This window comes from Diabrotica undecimpunctata, chromosome 6, assembly GCF_040954645.1.
Source record: "Diabrotica undecimpunctata isolate CICGRU chromosome 6, icDiaUnde3, whole genome shotgun sequence".
In the NCBI taxonomy this organism is placed as follows: domain Eukaryota; kingdom Metazoa; phylum Arthropoda; class Insecta; order Coleoptera; family Chrysomelidae; genus Diabrotica; species Diabrotica undecimpunctata.
In genome coordinates, this window is record NC_092808.1 from 105,560,665 (window position 1) to 105,580,596 (window position 19,932).

Sequence of the window (19,932 nt, forward strand, 5' to 3'; positions counted from 1 at the left end):
AATTACAAGCACTATAAAAGTAGAACTTAAGTGATTTGAAAAAGGATCGGTCCAAAGGTTGTAGCCAGTGCACAGTATGGAGTGAAATGCTCATCAAAATGATTCCTTCTTGCTCCGTGTACACTAGGACTTCCTAGGGCTTCCCGGCTGATTTTCTAGGTTGAAAATGACTTTTTAACCAGTGCAGAAAAATTTTACTAGTGACATAAGAAGATTTTTGTGACCATGAACTCAACTTTCAAGTTATTGCCCTTTATTATGCAGTATGGCGGAGGAAATGTACCTTCAGCGTTAGCACAAGCTAGACCAGAAACGGTTTCACCCTTTTCACTTGATGTGATGGAAGTTACATTTTTGGAATCTTTAATGGCAACAACATTTCCTGGCTTGTTGTTCACTTGGAGCCTGGTTTCGTCCATGGTAAAAATGTGCCCTGGCTTTTCAACCAAATTGTTTTTCAAAATAATACTTTCGAGTAACTTAAAGTACTCTTCCACATACCTCGTGACATCGCGCTACAATCGCTATAAGAATCCTACATCGATATCACGTAAACTTAAACTGAAAACTAAAACTATGATACTAAAACTTTTGGAATTACCAAAACAGACAATGACGTTTCTCTCGACAAATATTAACAACAACACCACACAACTAACAGCATGTCTTTACTGTATCTGAAGCATACTCACAATAAACGATGGTAGCGCTCGAGCATCACAGTTCGGAAATAATGGATTGGTCCATTTCTCCCGGTGGTCCATCTCTCTCAGACTTACCCTGTTCGAATTTGGTAGCGGAAGATTTTGTTTAAAGTCAAAAGCTATTGCAGATACATTATTACTATGCTGACATTTATGTTTAATTTTTCGTTTTAAATCATAAAATGCCTTTCCTTTAGCGTAACGAAGGTTTCTCACTTAAAGTACTTCCTTTTTTGTTGATTCATCGATATTCGGTAGTTTGAGTTGGGTTTCAGTTTTATGACATAATATACAAAAGTCACAGCTGGGGTAAGCGCAAAAGATGTATTAAATCGAGTTTAAAATCTATTATAATAAACAAAGTAGGAAAACTTGAACTGTGAGTGAAGTTCTTTAAAGGATCTGTACATATTTTTTACAATTAACTCTGATGGTAGATAAATTTCTTTGTCCAGTCTCCGTGTATAATGGCTGGCGGACTTTGAATGAAGAACTGTGACCTATTATGTTTTCTATATCAGCAGGGTGTGTCTTCTTGGATCTATTTGTATGCTTGCCCCGGGCATCTTTTGAGGAACATTAACCCATTTCTGAGCTATTTCTAATTAGAGGAAAATACTACGAATAGCTTTGGCACAAATACTTACGTCTTTTCCCGGTAGTCGAATTTTATACATATAAAAAGCTACATGTGGTGAACCTTGTTGATGTCGAGCTTTGTTTGTATCTTCATTTCCACTGTCACTAGTAGTACTGTGGTTAGGTAAAGCAGTTTGTGAAATACGACTGCGTCGTCTCTGAACAGAAGTAATGCTAATGAGGTGTGATAAATATGAATTCTGCTTATCTTTGGTCTTTATATTATTAAACATGTTCCGTAAGTCAGAACGTTTCTTCTTCTTTAAGTGCCATCTCCGCGACGAAGGTTGACAATCATCATGGCTATTCTGACCTTCGAGGCAGCTGCTCTGAACAATTGCCTTGAGCTGCAACCAAACCACTCTCTCAGGTTCTTCAACCAGGAAACGCGTCTTGTTCCTAGGCTTCGTCAGAACGTTGTCCCTGTTTTATTACATACAAGCATCGGTAACGTTTACATCTACAACCAAGATTAAAGTTATAAGCATTAACAAAATGTTTGCTTTTGTTCCTTATTACCTTTATGCATTTTGTCAGCAACGTATTTTAGCTTGCTTTATGCTTTTCCTTCGATAAACTTTTTTTTTTGTGTTCGTGGTTAACCTGTAGTTCGAATTTCACAAATGCTATCATCTATAAGATTAGAGGTGTTGTGTTGAACAGTTTCCGCCATGCTAAACTAGTTTTCTAATACAAAAGAATCAAACATCACCTGTCAATACCAAAGAACGTACGCAACTCATAAATTTATAGACAAGATCATTCACGCTTAGCGATGACCATTAACTAAGATGAGACAAGTGGTGGTTTTACAACAAAACGCATGGACATCTGTTGTTTTTATAAAACTATCAGATTAAATTTTTTATGTAGTTTACTCCCTACATCTGGGATTTTTACACAACTGAATGTGTGAGGCCCATAAAAAACTACTATTCTATGCGAACATTATATAAAATTAAATTTGCAAAAAATGGACGTAAGTAGATAAGATAACGTGCTAATATTTTATATATTTGCAGGCGTTATCCGCGCAGCTGGAAGAAGCAAATGACATATCTGAAGGTTGGTCCAGTTGGTCGGAATGGTCTCCTTGCTCAAGATCATGCGATGGTGGTGTAAGCCACCAACTAAGGACTTGCACAGTTGGAAAATGCAGAGGAAATCATATAAGACATAGAATATGTAATATGCAGGTAAGTTGTAATATTAGGTTCCTATTTTATATTTTTCGGTATTTGTCTTTTTAAGTTTTAAAAATGGAGAGTGTAATTATTATAAGGATAATCATTCGTTCAAGTTTAATATGCATTACGTAAAGTGGAAACTAGATAAGAACTCTGGTTTTACTTAGGCATAGCAGGAGGAACATTTACATAGTAAATAAGTCAAAAAAATTCGCCTATATAATTTTAGATTTAAATATCAGTCATTCTTTCTCATAGGAATTGTAGTTGCTTGTCGCCCGAACGTTGGGAACTGTTTTGAGACCAGATCTTATTATAAAACTTAAATAGGTAAGATGTGTGTCTCGAAGAAGATTTTTTAAGATTTTTGATAGGATATCGTCTGGGCTGGCAGCTGATTTTTTTAATTTTAAAATAAAGAAAACATTTTGGGGCTGGATATGTTGGTATTTGAGTTATTGGGAAGATTCGTAATATTTGATTTATCTGGAAAGTACGAGTCAAAGATATATGCAATATGTTGATTATCGGTAATTATTTGATCATGCTGGGAGATAGCGGCAATTTTGCTGGATGTATTATGACCTTTAATACGTCTTATCTTTGACCACATTTGCGGGGGTGAAGTGTCTTTTGCAATTGAACCAACGTACTGATTCTATAAGCGTTGGCTATCGTCATATTGACAAACTTATGAAGATTCTCAGTCGGCAGCTAGATGAAACAGTTCCTCGACTGTTCGACCTGTCCATTGTCTAATGTTACGCAGCCAGGACAGTTGTTTTCTTTCGACCCAACGTTTTCCTTCGATTTTGCCCTAAATGATTAACCGGAGTAAGCGATATTTAGGTCCTCTCATTATATGACCGAAGTATTGGACCTTTCTCATTTTGATGATGTTGATCAATTCTCGCTCTTTGTGCACGGTCTCTAGCACGCGTTCGTTAGATATGTGTGCTGTCCACGGGATTCTGAGCATGCGACGGTAACACCATAACTCAAACACTTCTAATTTATTAAGATTTTTTATTTTTGTTGTCCAGGTTTCACATCCATAAAATAAAGTGGACCAGACGTAGCACTTCAATACTCTTAGACGTGTGGTCAACGACAGACTTCTACTGCATAATACAGAACGCCAATTAATAAAGTTTTTCCGTGCGAGTTCTATTCTGGTCGAAATTTCCTCGTCACTTTCAACCCTGCAGTCAATCCAACTACCCAGATATCTAAAGTGTTCCACCCTTTCCAGGATTTTGTTATCTAATCTTAGTACTGAGTCTTCGATATTAATTTTTCCGACCACCATCCATTTTGTTTTTTTTTTTGCGTTGATTGTTAAGCCCTTTTCAGTGCATTCGTTGTTTACAGCATTCAACAGGGTTTGAAGATCTTCTAGACTCTCTGCCATTATTGCGGTGTCATCGGCGTATCTGATGTTGTTAATAATTTCACCACCAATCTTAACACCTTCGCGGCGATTAACGCTATTTCAAAAACTGGTTCACTGTAGGCATTAAACAACATTGGTGACATAACACATCCCTGTCTGACACCACGCTTAATAGAAACTTTAGCTGAAACCTCTCGGTCCACCTTAACACAAGCGGTCTGATTGTAGTAAAGATTTTTAAGCAATCTAATGTCATACGTGTCCAGACCAACTGAGTCTAAGCATTGAAATAATAATGTATGTGGTACTCTATCAAAGGCTTTTTCGAAATCTATAAAACATACGTAAATATTTTTCCTAAACTCAATGCTCTTTTGTAAGAGTATTCGCATGCAAAAAAGAGCTTCTCGAGTACCCATACCGTTTCGGAAACCAAACTGCACAACACCAGTTATCCCCTCAAAAAGTTTATATATGCTACAATGCAATATTTTCATAAAAATTTTGAGCGTGTGACTCATTAAACTGATAAGTCGATAGTCGCTACACTGTCTGGCATTCTTTTTCTTGGGAATAGTTATAAATATCGATTCTAACCAGTTGTCTGGTAATTTGCCGCTGCTGTATATCTTATTAAAGAAGGATGTGATAACACTCTCATTATCTAATAGTTTTAACAATTCTGCAGGTATTTCGTCAGGACCAGAAGCCTTCCTTCGTTTCGCTTGGTCGATAGTCTTCTGAACTTCTGAGATTAGAATCAGTGGGCCTGTATCTCGGTTAGATGTTATTTCTTGGTAGATTCTTTGGTCATCGTTAAATAATTCTATTATGTAATTTTCCCACTCGGTACAGCGCTCTTTTTTATCACTTAAAATTTTACCACCAGAGTCTTGTAATATATTTTGCCCATAAGTTCTGCTTTTGCCTGTTAATTCTTTTAGTTTTTTATGCAAATGGAAGCTGTCGTGTTGTTGCTCCAGTTTCTCAATTTCTAAACAGGATTCTTGTAGCCATCGGTCTTTTGCTACTTTAATTCTTTTTTGGATTTCTTTATGTATTTCATTGTATTTTTTTCTGTTTATGGATTTATACTGCCTCCGAACGTCCATTAGATCTAAGATGTCTTGTGTTATCCAGTCATTTTTAACTGTTGGTCGTCTTAGAAGATTTTCTCGAGATGCAGTGGTTATTGTCGTTTTTATTTGTTCCCAGCAATTATTTATGTTGTTGGTATCTTCTAGTCTAATTTCGTGGAACTTGTCGTTAATTTCTCGAGAAACCTTATTTAGAGTGCATAGGTCTTAGAGTGCATCTAGTAATATTTTGAAGGTTTTCTGATTTTCACAGACTCTCTTTAGCTTAACTGTGATTGTAGAGCACAGTAGAGTATGGTCTGACCGAATATCGGCACATGGGTAAGTCTTGACCGATTTTATGCTTTTAAATCGTTCATTGACTATTATATAATCAATTTTATTTCTTACAATATTGTCTCCTCGATCGCTTGGAGACTTCCAAGTATATAGTCTACGTTTTGGTAAACAAAGCCATGTACTCATAATTACAAATTTTTCCTCTTGGCAGAACTGCACCAACCGTTCTCCTCTTTCATTGCGTTGTCCTAGACCGAACTTTACAGTAATATTGAGAGTGCTTTCTGATCCCACTTTTGCATTGAAGTCCCCCATGATGAGAGTAATAAATCCGATAGTCTTGAGAATTGTACTGCCCGTTGTTTGGCCATCTTGTTTCGCAGACTCCTAATACAGAAATATCGAGTCTGTCCACTTCAAGTAAGAGGTTTCTAAGCTTTCCTGCTTCATATACCGTTTTAACATTCCACGTGCATATTTCAATTTTTTGTTTATTTAACTTAAGAGAATTTTTATATTGATTTCACTTGTTGGTGACCAGGGAAGCCCTATGATCTTCCTCTGCCGGATCTTGGGGTCCGAATCCATGATCAGTAACTGTTATTTTGTCTTTATTGCTTGACATGACGATTGTTCTTGGAATATCCTTAGGGATCTTTACTATAGTGTTTTTCCGTTGCCTATTATATCTCCATGATGTTGGCCGTTTATCGGCTCATCCGCCTTTTGTGACAATTTCTTATTCCAGGGACAAGGGGGTGCCCTTATTCTCTTCTCAGTTCGTCCACCCGAAGCTGTTGACTAACAAGAGAGGGACTGCGTATCCCGATTGTAGTATTTTATAAGGTATGCTTTCCTAAGGCATACCCACTACACCCTCCAGTATCGCCGCTGCTTGGTCGGGGATTACTTTCCTTTAAAATACGCCTAAAACTGGCTCTAACTTTTTAAAAGGTTATTAGGTCCATGGTAGTACGGGTCTTACGGAATTGATTTAATACATATTTACATTATTTGACTGCTATTTTGTACGATTCACTCTACGAGGGAATGTGTTTTCTGGAAGGCTCAATTACGCATTTACCAATACATTTCTTAGTAGATTTAGTTACACAGTTATTTATTAGTCTTTTTATATTTATATCTTTTTGCCATTGTTGAAAAATATTTCATAGCCTTTTCCTTAATAGTGGTGCTGAGAAGTTTCTAGTGTGCTTGAGCGATTTTTCATTTGGTTATAATTCATAAAAGAATTTTTTACTTGTCAGAGATGTGAATAGAGAGATGATTACTAGTATATTTTACTATCTGGAGGCTGTTTAATGTGTATTACGAAAGTAAAAGAAATTATCTGGGATTATAAAAAGATAAATCTATCGAAGAGAAACTATCTGCTTCTTGCTTATATTTATATTATTCAGGAATTTTTTGATTGTTTTGCCTCTTTTAATTGTGTTTTCGAAGCCTCACATAGTATTGTGTGTATTAAAGACACCTGCTTAAAAAAATTGTAGGAATCTGAGAAGTTAAATCATCAAGATTGGAATTTGTTTAACAATAGTTTGGAGGGCAACAATATGCAACAAATTATAATTTTGTAAGGACACCAAGCTGTAATGGCTTTGACTTCGAGGCTTGTGTTTATCGAAAATTCTTTGTAGAAAATAACAGTGGAAATAGTGGTAGTCAGTAAATTTAAGTTATCCGGAATATTTATTATTAAAATTTGTTTCTTGTAGGCCTAGAAGGTCATAAAAAAACTCTGAAACAAACCATTTAAAGTGTGGACGATAAGAATAAAATCTAGGACAGTTTCATTGTATCAGTGTGAAGGCTAAGATTAATATGAAGAATGTTTGGATTTTTACGAGGTTTGTGAACTATCGGTCAAATAATATTCTTTATCACAAGCATACTGGGGATTGTTAGGACAGCCTATACTTTCAGAATAATCTATTGAAGAATGTATTTTAGTTTTAGAAAACCTGAAAGAACAAATAAAAAGGAATGGATGACGGAGGAGATTCTATGTATGATGAAAGACAGAAGAAACGCTAAAGATAATAAGAATTACTACAACATAAATAACGAAATAAAAAGGGCTATTAAAATAGCAAAAGAAAATTGGTTTAGCTCGAAATGTACAGAGATAGAGTCATTACAACAAAAACATGATTCATTTAACCTCCATAAAAAGATTAAAGAAGATCACTGGATTTCTGACAGATACTCAGGGAAACATAGTAATGGAAATAGAGCATAAAAGGGATATTTGGATTAAATACGTGAAAAAAACTTTTGAATATATACGAAGTAACACTGGTATTACAACAAACACCAATTGCGAATCTGGACCACCATTTACAGTCGAAGAAGTAAAATATCCCATCAAAAGCACCAAAGATGGTAAAGCAGTAGGCCCTGATAATTTTCACTCAGAATTCTTAAAACTTATGGACTATGATGGCATAAAATGGTTGACAAATATATTTAACAATATATATGATACAGGCATAATTCCCCAAAAATGGTTAGTGTAAACTTTTATAAATCTTCCAAAAAAATCCAATGCGAGAAAGTGCGAAGACTATAGAATTATAAGCCTTATGAGCCATTTACTTAAAACATTTCTAAAGGTCATTCACAAAAGAATATATACAAAATGTGAGGAATAACTAACAAGAACACAATTCGGATTTTGTGATGCTCTGGGAACACGGGAGGCCCTTTTTGCTGTACAGGGGCTATTTCAGAGATGCAGGGATGTGAATTGTGACATATACGTATGCCTTATAGATTACCAGAAGGCATTTGACAGAGTAAAACATGACAAATTAATGACTCTAATGCAAGAAATTGGAATTGACAACAAAGATCTTAGAATTATCAGAAACATTTACTACAATCAAACGGCCAAAATCAAAATAGAAGACCAGTTAACTGATAAAATTGCAATAGAACGTGGAGTACGACAGGGCTGTATTTTGTCTCCATTATTGTTCAATATTTATTCTGAATGGGTATTTAAGGAAGCTTTAGACGGTTGTGCGAAAGGAATACTAATCGGTGAATGGTTGAATAACATGAGATATGCAGATGACACTATAGTTTTTGCCAATAATCTGAATGACTTACAGATATTAACAAATCGCATAACAGAGGTCAGCAACAGATACGGACTAGCTCTTAACATAAAGAAAACTAAATTTATGACAATTAGTAAAAAACCAATACTAAACACTCAACTTACAATCAACCAACAGAATATCGAAAGAGTCAAGCAATATACATATCTAGGCACCAATTTAAATAGCCAATGGGACCACTCAACAGAAATTAAACAGTGAATAATAAAAGCAAAAGCAGCATTCGTTAGAATGAGAACCATTTTCAACAGTCGAGACATATTATTAAAAACAAAATGCCGTCTATTAAACTGCTACATATTCACAGTTCTGCTCTACGGAATGGAAACGTTGACACTGACTGTTGCATCTATGAATCGGCTTGAAGCTTTCGAAATGTGGTGTTATAGGCGCATCTTACGTATATCCTGGGTTGACGGAGTTACTAATGTAGAGGTCCTGCGTAGAATGGGGAAAGAATGTGAAATTCTCATGACCGTCAAAACTAAAAATTTGGAATATCTAGGACATGTAATGAGAAATCAAGAACGTTACGGCCTTCTCCAGCTGATTCTCTAAGGGAAGGTAAATGGTAAGAGAGGACCGGGAAGAAGACGCATTTCCTGGCTTCAAAATTTACGAAAGTGGTATAACACGACTACCACTGAACTGTTCCGCGCTGCAATAAACAAAGTAATGATAGCCGTGATGATCGCCAACATCCGGAACGGATAGGCACTTTAAGAAGAAGAAGAGAGTTAGAATAAGACATTTAATATCTGTTATGAATTTTAATGAGACAGTGTCACAGCTACCGTAATCATTTTTGATAAAGGCAATTATATTATCAGGAGGGACTACTAACGCTTCTGGGTTTTGTTTATAGTTTATAAATTGCTTGTTTCAAGTAAGTGGATAGATTGGGGTCGACAGAAGAACTAAGTTTTTGTTTCTTTTTTTGTAATAGAATGTCTTAAATTTGTTTGGCTCAAGAAACTAGGAAATGTTTGTTTAAGAGATTTTGGGAGGCAGAGTTTTCTCCAGATTAAAGGTCTTGATCGCTTATAGATGATACAAGTCAAACTCTACTGTAAAAGGGGGAAAAGTAAACATATGACTCTTCAGATATTGTGTCATTTTCGCAATATTCAAGGGAGAAAGAAAGATAACTGATTTGAGACTGACACAGTTTAGTATGAGAGGGAAGATGTATTTTGTTGCTGTGGCGTTGATTTGGTAGTGGAAGTAAGGTTTTAAGAAAGAGTAGGATTTTAAGATAAAAAATTGTCAAATGAAGTATTGGAGCAATTAAAAGTAACAGGATCTGACTTCTCGCACACGAAACATTCCATCTTGTCCGTATACAAAAAAGCTCTATTATCTTTACCTTCAAAAGCAATTAATAAAAAGGTGCGAAGCTCAAAATTATCAGTGGGTAAACAAAAAAAAATACACACTAGAGGGCAGAAGCCAAAGATGTGGAAGTATCCATCACCTGGAATGCCAGCTTTAAGAAATAACACGGGGAAGGCTATTTAAAACCAAAACTCTTTACTGCATTTTCTGCCAGTGCATGAAGAATATATGAAGAAATGTTCTAAATTACCGTTTTTTAATTGGGAAGATAAGTTTTTAAATACTTAAAATAAGACATCACCAATGGCTTCAACTAACTCTAGCGTGGGGAACTATTGCTCTTAGTTCTTTTTTTGGAAAAGATGGTTTCGATGTAGATTTTGCAACAGTTACGTATGAGAGGGATGTCGTTGCTAGAATGTTATTTGTTAGCACTTCGAATGGTCACCGTTAAGTTAGAAACTATAGGAGCATTGTGTTCACTTGTACTGCTTATGTAGACACAGACAATAACCTCGTATTCTATCCCTTCTTTAACTGGTTTTGCTATCAAAATTGTATTTAGAGCCATTGAGTTAGACGGCCAGCAGACCAGTAAAACCAGTCTTTGGTATGTATGTACTTTGTATAAACTATATATAATTTATACTTATTTAATAATATACCTAATGAAAGCAAGTAAAAAACTTGTCTAAACATCGCTTTTCTAAATTACACTGTTAAATCGAAATAAAATACACTAATTACCGCCGATAAGGCAAACTGGATTTGTCTTATCGGTATATTTGCCTGAAGATTTTAACTTTCAGGTAAAGTTTTAGATTTAGAAGATAAAATTCCAAGTCAACAAAAAATAGTTTAAAACTTGTATCTATTTCCTGAATACACAGTTGCAAAGCATTAGCTTTAAATGTTTTATTTACCCATACTAATGGAAGTTCCTGTATCTATGTTTGCATTTCCATTCGATTTGGAATATATTGGGGTATAGTACTATTTTTTGGTCATTTATTTAAATCTATGTTCACATCTACCTTTGTTCGAAATTGTTTGAAACGTTAATTGTAAAATAGGTAATAATTAAAACAGACCGCTGCGAATTTAGTTAAACGTGTTTGTGTCACTTGTTCATTTGAAATTAATTCTCGCTTCGTAAAATACTAAAGCATTTGGGTTAGTTTATTTAATGTATACAAAATTATAAACTTACTTAAATCAATATGAGACCACAAAAGCTAGCCGTCAAAATCAGCAGATAATAGGAAAATGATAAAACATAAAAAAGATAATAGTTAAAATAGGAATATAAATGAAAAATAAATCAAAACAATTACACAGTTGATGATATACAGTGTAGCAAGCTGATATCGAAAAATGCTTGAAACCGTTTCTAGGATAGTAAGGAGGAACTAAAATGACATGAAAGAGAACCCTCATCAACCCACAGCGTGAAGTAATAATTGTGAAGCTTTGGCTTAAATGGAAAATATAATGAGGTTTTTGTTGTTTCCGTTGATGACCATGTATAATTATTGTTTAATAATTATACAGGGTGTTAATATCAGATAGCTTACTATGACTTTTTTATTTGTATTTTGAATTTTTTTTTGTTAAACACAAACCTAATTTTGCCGTTTTTGCAAAACAAGCTGAAAACATCTGTTTTTTGGGTTCTGTCAGATTCAATAATCTTTGGTTTATTTGAGAATTTTAAATATCATTACTTTTATATACATGATATTTTAAATATCACTATTACTATCATATAGTAATAGTTTTAATCATTTGTACGATCGGTACTGTCATTCAGCTGAAGTTGTCACGATGGTTTACAGTATATAAGTACGCGTGGAGATCATTTTCATATTTACCTCCCAGAACCAGTGTTATTACGAACAGCTCAAATATTTCATGAAAGGCATCCGGACAAAAATATAAGTCACGTGTACGTCCGCGATTTAATTAAGAAGTTTAGAGAAACAAGATCAGTGCAAAATAAAAAAGGGATGCCCCAAGATTACTGAACGAAGCATCCCAAATTTAGTTCCTTGGACATTTTGCAATAGAGCCTACTGCATCAACACGTCACGTATCTGCAATGACAGGACTTTCACATGAGTCGGTTAGAAAGGTGTTGAAATTACATAAGTTTTCATATTGTTCTGAAGCTATTTTCTTGTGGCATTTTAAAGTAATTACTATTTAGATGGGAATAAGCCACAAGTAAAGGTTAAATTACGTTTATTCACGTTTCAATTTCCACTTCGGAAATCGTTCGAAAAAGGAGAACGATTTCCGAAGTGGAAATTGAAACGTCAATAAACGTAATTTAACCTTTAATTGTGGCTTATTCCCATTTAAATACATAAGTTTTACTCGTACAAAACACAATTTTTCAAGAACTAAGCGATCATGATCCAGACCGACGAGTCGAGTTTTGTGAACTCATGATTGAAAGAATTTTGAGTGAAAAAATTTCCACCCTCGTAAAGGGGTGGCAAACACCCCCAGGGTGGAAGCGCACATCGGCACTATATAACTTTTGTTTCTTGAGTAATTATTTACCAACACACAAAATTTCAAATGAATCGATTCAGTTATAAAGAATTCGGAGGTAAAAACCCTCAGTAACTGATCTATAATAGCTATACATGATCCCTCTCTAATATCGGAATCCTTACAGAATTTTCTAAAGCAACTTGAAGAATGGTCCTACAGTACAGATTTTAAATTTTCCGTATCTAAAATAGTGGTAATGGTTTTCACCAATAAACGTGCTTTCAGTCAACCAGTATTAAAATTTTATAATGCAGAGCTGATGTTTGAAAGACACGCAAAAATAATGTACATAGCGTGAATACACTGTATTCCCGCTAATCACCTTATAAATTCTTTAAAAAATAAAAAAAAAGAATTTTAATTTATTAAATTTTGTTTGTACATATTCGATAACAAATTCAATTGATTCGAAGAAGTTCTATACATCGTTTTAAGCGAAACCACCCGTACATATTTTCTTTGAGACGTATTTTCCCACATTTATGCCAGCCTGTTATGCATTTCGACATACAGATTTTTCCTATCTCAAGGAGTGTTTTATTTTCATTTTTTTGGTTTTTCGTCGTGTAAGCGAAGCGATGCGTGTAGTGATATCTGATTGGTTGCTCTTTAGATAACATTTGCCCAAAGGGTCATTTTATCATCTCGAGTTGCTGAATGTTCATAGCGAAGGATGAACAGCGATTGGGAAATTTTATTATTTTTCGTCTGAGAGATAGGGAAATGCCGGAAAAGCGGTTTTTGAGGTTTTCATCAGATTTGTATGTTTGTCGTAGTTGTTAGTTAAATAGACGATAATAAGTTTGCTAAATCTGAATTAAAATGAGGATATTTCGAGATTTTTTTAGTTTTAAATGTTTGACTACCATATGTTTGTGAAAATAAATGAAAATAATTTTTTATTACTTAGAAGATAGACTAAGAAATAATAAAATATTAGGAGGAGGTTTTGGTTCGTATTTAATTTAATCCAAAGTGGATATAAAGCGAACTCAAGTACTTTTTCTTAAGGTGCCGTGCATTTCTGTTAAATAATTCTGTTTTTAGCAGCATTGCGAAGCATTTCATAGCTGTGGATTCCTGTCCATTGTCAAATATTGCGCAGCCATGACATTTTTTTACGTCCCAGACCTCTCCTACCCTATATCTTTCGTTCGAGTATCAGTTGCTGAAAAGTATATCTTTCTCCTCGTAATATGTGTCCCAACTATGCAGTCTTCTTACTTTTTACATAATTAAAAAGTTCCCTATCCTGTAAGCCCGCTCTTCTGAGTACTTCCTCATTTCTGACCCTGTCCGTCCATGATATTCTAAGCATTCGACGCAGGCACCACATTTCAAACAATACAAGTTTGTTAATGGAACTGGCCTTTAACGACCATGCTTCCATTCCGTACAAGAGAACAGGCCACACGTAACACTTAAGCATCTTGTATCGGATGTTGAAGTCCAATTTGCGATCAGTCAGAAACTTACGAAGCCTCAAAAAAGCATTTCTGGCTTGTTCAAATCTGCTCCTTATTTCATTCTCGGGGTCCCAACCCTCGTTCAGCAAACGAGTATTAGTATTTAAATTGCCTGACCTGTTCGATTATTTCTCCAGAGACATATATCTATGCGTTGGGGTAATCATTTCTACTTATAATCATTGTTTTTGTCTTCTTGATATTTATTTTTAAACCCCGAGCTTCACTTGCAAGAGTTAGATCATTTAAAATACATTGAAGATCTTCGATGTTATCTGCCACTATGGCTGTATCATCGGCATACCTGATGTTATTAATAAATATGCCGGTAACTTTAATACCCTTATTAGAGTCTGCCACTGCTTCTGCGAAGGCTTTTTCTACGTTTTAATTGAACAGCATTGGAGACAGTATACAAACTTGCCTTACTCCTTTTTTAATGGAGAAATCTTCTGTTTCATTAAAATTTTGAAGACGTACCGTTGCTGTCTGGTTCTAATACAGATTGGCGATAATTCTTATATCCTTTTTGTCCAATCCCAACTCTTGTAGGTATTTTATCATCAATTCGTGTTTTACATTTTTCGAATGCTTTTTCATAATCAATGAAACAGACAAAACATCCTTTCTTTGATCTAAACAATTCTGTATTAATGTTTGCATACTAAAGATCGCTTCTCTCGTGCCAAGTCCATTTTTAAAACCAAACTGACTCCATCCACTGTCGTCTTCACATTTCTTAAACAATCTAGTGTGCAGTATTCTCAGAAAAAGTTTTAAACAGTGACTTATTAGGCTAATTAGTCGGTGGTCCTTGCAGAAGTTCGCACGTGGTATTTTTGGTAGGGCGATAAATGTAGAGCGAAGCCAATCTTTTGGAATCTGGCGCGTATCGTAAATGTCGTTAAAGAGCTTGACAATAATGTCTAGGTTTGCTTCATTAGCAACTTGTTTGTTTCTGCGTACATATCATCTGGTCCTGGGGTTTTGTTACTTTTTAATAGTTTGATAGCGTGTACAATTTCAGCTTTGAACATACTTGGGCCATACAAATGGTCTCCTAGTTGTAGTGATTTTTGTGTTCTGTCGTCATTGAACAAATTGGCTGTGTACAATTTCCAAGTATTAAGTATATCGCTAGGGTCCGTTATTAGTTCATTTTGGTCATTATGTATACCATTAACTTTTTTTTCTTGAAGACACCAGCAATTTCCTTAATTTTCTTGTGAAGATTGAAGCTGTCGCCGTGTTTATATAGGTTTTCAGCCTCGGTGCAAAGTGTAATCATCTAGATCTCATTCAGCGCTATAATTTCTTTACGAATTTGACTGTGTATATTTTGGTACCCTACTTGGTCCTGCTTAATCTTATACTGTCTGCGTTGTTTCATCATCTCTAATATTTCTTCTGTCATCCACTCATTCTTGGTAGTTGTTTTACTCTCGAGTAGAAAAGTGTTGTTCACCTCACCAAATGATTCTTTTATGGTGGTCCATGATTTTTTAACATCATCCTCAGTTGCCATATTAGAGAACCTATTGTTTATTTCCTCTGTGTACGCTTCACTTGTTTCATTATTTTTGAGTTTTCTAATGTTTACTGATGACTTCTGGTGTTTTCTTTTAGCTGTAGCGAGCCTCAGTTTAATATTTGCTACTAAGAGATTGTGGTGGGATCCTATGTCTGCTCCAGGTAATGCAGATACCTTAGTCATAGCATTCCTGTAACTTCTATTTATTGTCACATAATCTATTTGGTTCCTTATAATGCCCTGATGTCCGTCTAAAGGCGACTTCCATGTGTAAAGCCTCCTGGGTGGTAACTTATACCAAGTATTCGTTATGACTAGATCTTTGTCTTGGCAGTACTGTATCAATCTGTCCCCTCTGTCGTTTCTCTGACCCAGACCATATTTTCCAACTACGTGATCTACGGCTCCTTCCCCAATTTTTGCTTTAAAGTCTCCTAATACGATGTTAATTTTGTGATTCTTAGTCACCATTAAGGCTTCGTCTAGCTGTTGATAAAATCGCTCTAGTTCTTATACTGGCTTGTCTGCTGTAGGGGCGTAGACTTGTATAATATGTATGTTCACTTTTTCATGCAACTAAATAAGTATGACTCTTTCGGAGATCGGAACAAAGTTCTTCACTAGTAACAAAAAAAAACTATTGACAAATATATCTTCTTCTTCTTTCAGTACCCTGTCCGATTATCGAACGTTGGCGATCATATTTGCAATAATAATTTTGTTTACGGCGACTCTAAATAAATTAGCGGTGGTCTCTTGATACCATTGTCGGAGATTTCGGAGCCAGTATATTCTTCTTCGGTCTGGGCCCCTCCGTCCGGCGATTTTACCTTATATTATGAGGTGTAGAAGGCTATACCTCTATGGATGTCTCATTACATGACCGAAATATTGTAACTTTCGAATTTTTATGGTTTTTGTTATTTCTGTGCTCCTTTTCATTCGATGTAAAACTATTTATTTTCATATTTAATCAACCCAACTTTCATTCATTCATGTCGGTAAGGATTCAGCTCTCCATATGTAAAGCATATGTACAAGCGTATTATTCTGGTTTTAAGGTTTAACGTAATATCTCTATTAATTAGAATTTTCATCAGTTATCCATTGTTGTTTGCGCTTATTAATAGTTTTATACTTTTTAGTTATTTCTTGCATAATGGTTTTGACATGATTCCAGTTTTATTTGACTTGATTGTTTTGATAAATATATATACAAATAATTATCACTACATTAAGATATATATCCAATTGTTTTACCAACCGATGTATAGCCTACTTAAAGAATTATTGTGGCAGGTGCTCAAAGAATTCTTTTATGTCATTTTAAACTTATTTGTCTCACTGAAAACAATTGCCTTTTAACACCACTTGCAGTGGCTTAAAGATATAAAAATCGCAAGGTAGTAAATCTGAACTAAGAAGTGGATGATGCTATAATATCCTATATTCTTTTCTTTGCAAATTATCTTTAACTACTTTGGTAATATAAGTACAAGCATTGGGTGCACAATAATGACACCACGTGAGAGCTTATTATACAGGTTTGAATACAGGCGCTGGTATGCATTTTGGGTTATGTAGAGTCTAGAAGGAAGGGCCCTTTGCGAAAAAAATAATATGACTTTGTCCGCAGAAGGCTGAGTTCTAAACTTATATGGTGGCGGAGAATTTGCGTGTTTTGATTACATCGATGACAGCTTACTAAATGGTTCAAGATACTGACACCAAGATTCGTCTCTAGTAATTATTGATGAAAGAAAGACATTACTGTTTTGGCTGTATTTCGCGAAATGTTGCAAAAATAAACCCGTTCGCAAGATTTTTGGTTCTTTGACAAAAGGCGAGAAACCCATTGCGCAAAAACTTTACTGTAACCCAGTTTTGTGTACGATGGAAGATTCTATACTCACAACAAAACATTTTCTTAAATTGCGCTGTAGATGTAGTACTCATTATACCTGGTTGCGGCTTATCATTCGTCTCGTCTCTTCTATTTTTTAAGTTTTAGACATAATTCCTTGACAGTTGGATGCACAAAATATGTATTTCTATACCCTGTATTATTTCCCTATATTTCTATACCTAAAATCGCAGTAAAATACAACTGATAGGAATTAATTGGTGTGACTTTCAGAAACATAACTAACATTGCAAAACGTCAGTTAGGTCATTACAATTGTTTCCAAGGCTAATCTGACCAAAGATGAGTTTTGATTGAATAAGTGTAGAATAGTGGACATAATGTTTTACGAAGGGTGTCACGAGGGCACTGGAAGAAATACTTTGATAGTTAATTAAAAAAATCTTACAGAAAATTAATAGAAATATCAACAACAATAAAACATGTCGAACAAAATAACAACGAACAGAACAAGAATAACAACGATTGGATATAAAGGCTGTTCAAACTTTGTTTAGACGTGTCCTAAAGAGTCCGTATGTGGTCCACTCAAACGACCTTCCTAAATTTTTCATCTTGGACATTATTCTTTGGACCAGTTTTCTTCGTTCTTTAATCTTTAGTTGCATTATATTTTGCAGGTATGTATATTTTTGTTTAATATTCTTAGTATTCTTCGGTAGCAACACATTCCTTTGATTACTATTATGGGCTCTGATAGTCTATTTACTATTTTTAGGTAGGTAGTGTTATCCCTGTATATTTCTGTAATTATTCCTAAAAGGTATGGACTAATGGTCAGTTGTTGTAAATCTTGACACAAGTTAAGTCTTGGAACTGTATCAAAACGGTTTTTAATATTCTTCCTGGAATTTTATCAGGACCTGACGCTTCATCACTTTTTGAGTTTTTGATTGCATGTTTCACCTCTGATATTGGAATTTGTATATTTTCATTAGTTGGTAGTGTTTCATTTATTTCTTCCCTGTTATCTGTATTCTCGCAAGTTTATTGTTTTTCTTCGTCTGATAATTGGAGTTACATATTATATTTTTCTATTTCTTTTCTATTTTCTTTCATTTAGCGTTCTTTAGCTTCCTTGATTTACGTTTCTTTGAGTTTCTTGTTTGCATGTATTTTTCTTTATTTATATTTTGGTATTTTTTATGCTATTTGTTAGTTATTGTAAATCTGAATAACATAATTTTTTTTTAAATAAATATATGTATATATGTTTCTGATATCTGAGAAGGTATGGGGATAAAACAACGGTAAACGTTTGTTTAAGTCTCTATACTACTACTGACTAATACCTTACACACTAAGTTATTATCAGAATTCCTTTTAAAAAAATATTAGAAATTAAATTTTCTTTGAAGCTGGTTTAACTAAGGACTATTGTCTGAATTACTTCTATATTAAACATGAGTAATTAGACCTGGCAATCTAGACATGTATTTTATATTTTGTTATAATAAATATACAAAAAAAATTGTAAACAAAACCAAAAAAAAATAGACAACCAAGTAATACCCGGAATTAAGCAAAAACATAACAAGAATGGTGAGAAGAAAAATGGAAAACTAATGAGAAACTTCTGCATAAAAACAAATTTGTTCGACCAAAACAATACACAATACACAAAATGTTTGCTTTAACCAACGGAGTTATAAATGTATTAAAAAATTGACGTTAGATGCCTCAACTCAGCAGGTGTATGTAGCGACTCTAGCCTTTTTTTTCTTCTTCGGCCTTAAGTAATCCAACTTTGGACATAGGCCTCCCCCAAATTAATCCAGTGTCTTCTATTTTGCGCCACTTGCTTCCAGTTGTGTCCTCGGATCTTCTTAATGTCATCAGCTCATCTCATTTGTGGTCTTCCTCTGCTTCTCTTTCCTAACCATGGACTCCACAGTTGTATTTCGTGGTTCCATCTTTTATCCTTCAGTCGGGAATTGTGTCCTGCGAAGCTCCATTTTAATTTGGCAGCATGTTCTCCTGCGTCTTTTACTGGGAGCCTTTATTATTTGAGAGACCTCTTCTTCCACAATAGGATGAAACAGAAAGAACTTGCTTGGTGAAGGATAATTTCTATAATTGAAGAGGACATCGACATTTATACTGGAAAGAAATCTAATTAGATTCTGATCAATTGTGGTAAACAATTAATTTATGTCGTTTGGAAGCAGATCAGGTTGTACCGAACTGGATCTTGTGTTGTTTCTTTTAAAATTTACTATTTTCTAGCAGTCTCTGAATTTATTATTGTAATTGGTAATAAAATTACAGTAAGCTGACTTTTTAGCAATTTTTAGTTGTTGATTTAATAAAAATTATTTTGTTTACATACTTTGAACAAATCTAATGCCTTAGTGGGATCTGCAATGTATTTAATAAGAGAAAGATTAGATCTATAAGACCTTAATTTATTAGTAACCCATTACACGGGTGTTTTTTAAGCAGTCTGTCGGACTTTTTTAGCGAAAAATGCTTTAATATTAAGTTGTTCTAAGTTTCGGTAAGAAAGCCTGTTAAAAAATCAATATCATTATTAATATCATAGAACAAGTCTATCTTTGTATTAGCTAGCGCACGTTTAAGCTTCCGTTAACCAGAAGAAGTAATCAACCGATGAAATGTCTGACTGGGGTCAACAAATTTATGCTCAGAGTCAAAAAATAAAAATTCAACTC

The 19,932-nt window shown here is 34.5% G+C and overlaps 1 protein-coding gene across 3 annotated transcripts in view; it reads left to right on the top strand.

Annotated features, from left to right (window-relative positions):
* The window catches only part of nolo (ADAMTS-like no long nerve cord), a 2,006,971-nt gene that overhangs the window by 1,448,077 nt on the left and 538,962 nt on the right, over positions 1-19,932 (top strand). For all 3 annotated transcript variants that reach the window (XM_072535059.1, XM_072535060.1, XM_072535061.1), the window contains exon 7: positions 2,366-2,539. In XM_072535059.1, coding sequence (XP_072391160.1) covers positions 2,366-2,539 — 174 coding nt within the window. The remainder of the gene's footprint in view (positions 1-2,365; positions 2,540-19,932) is intronic.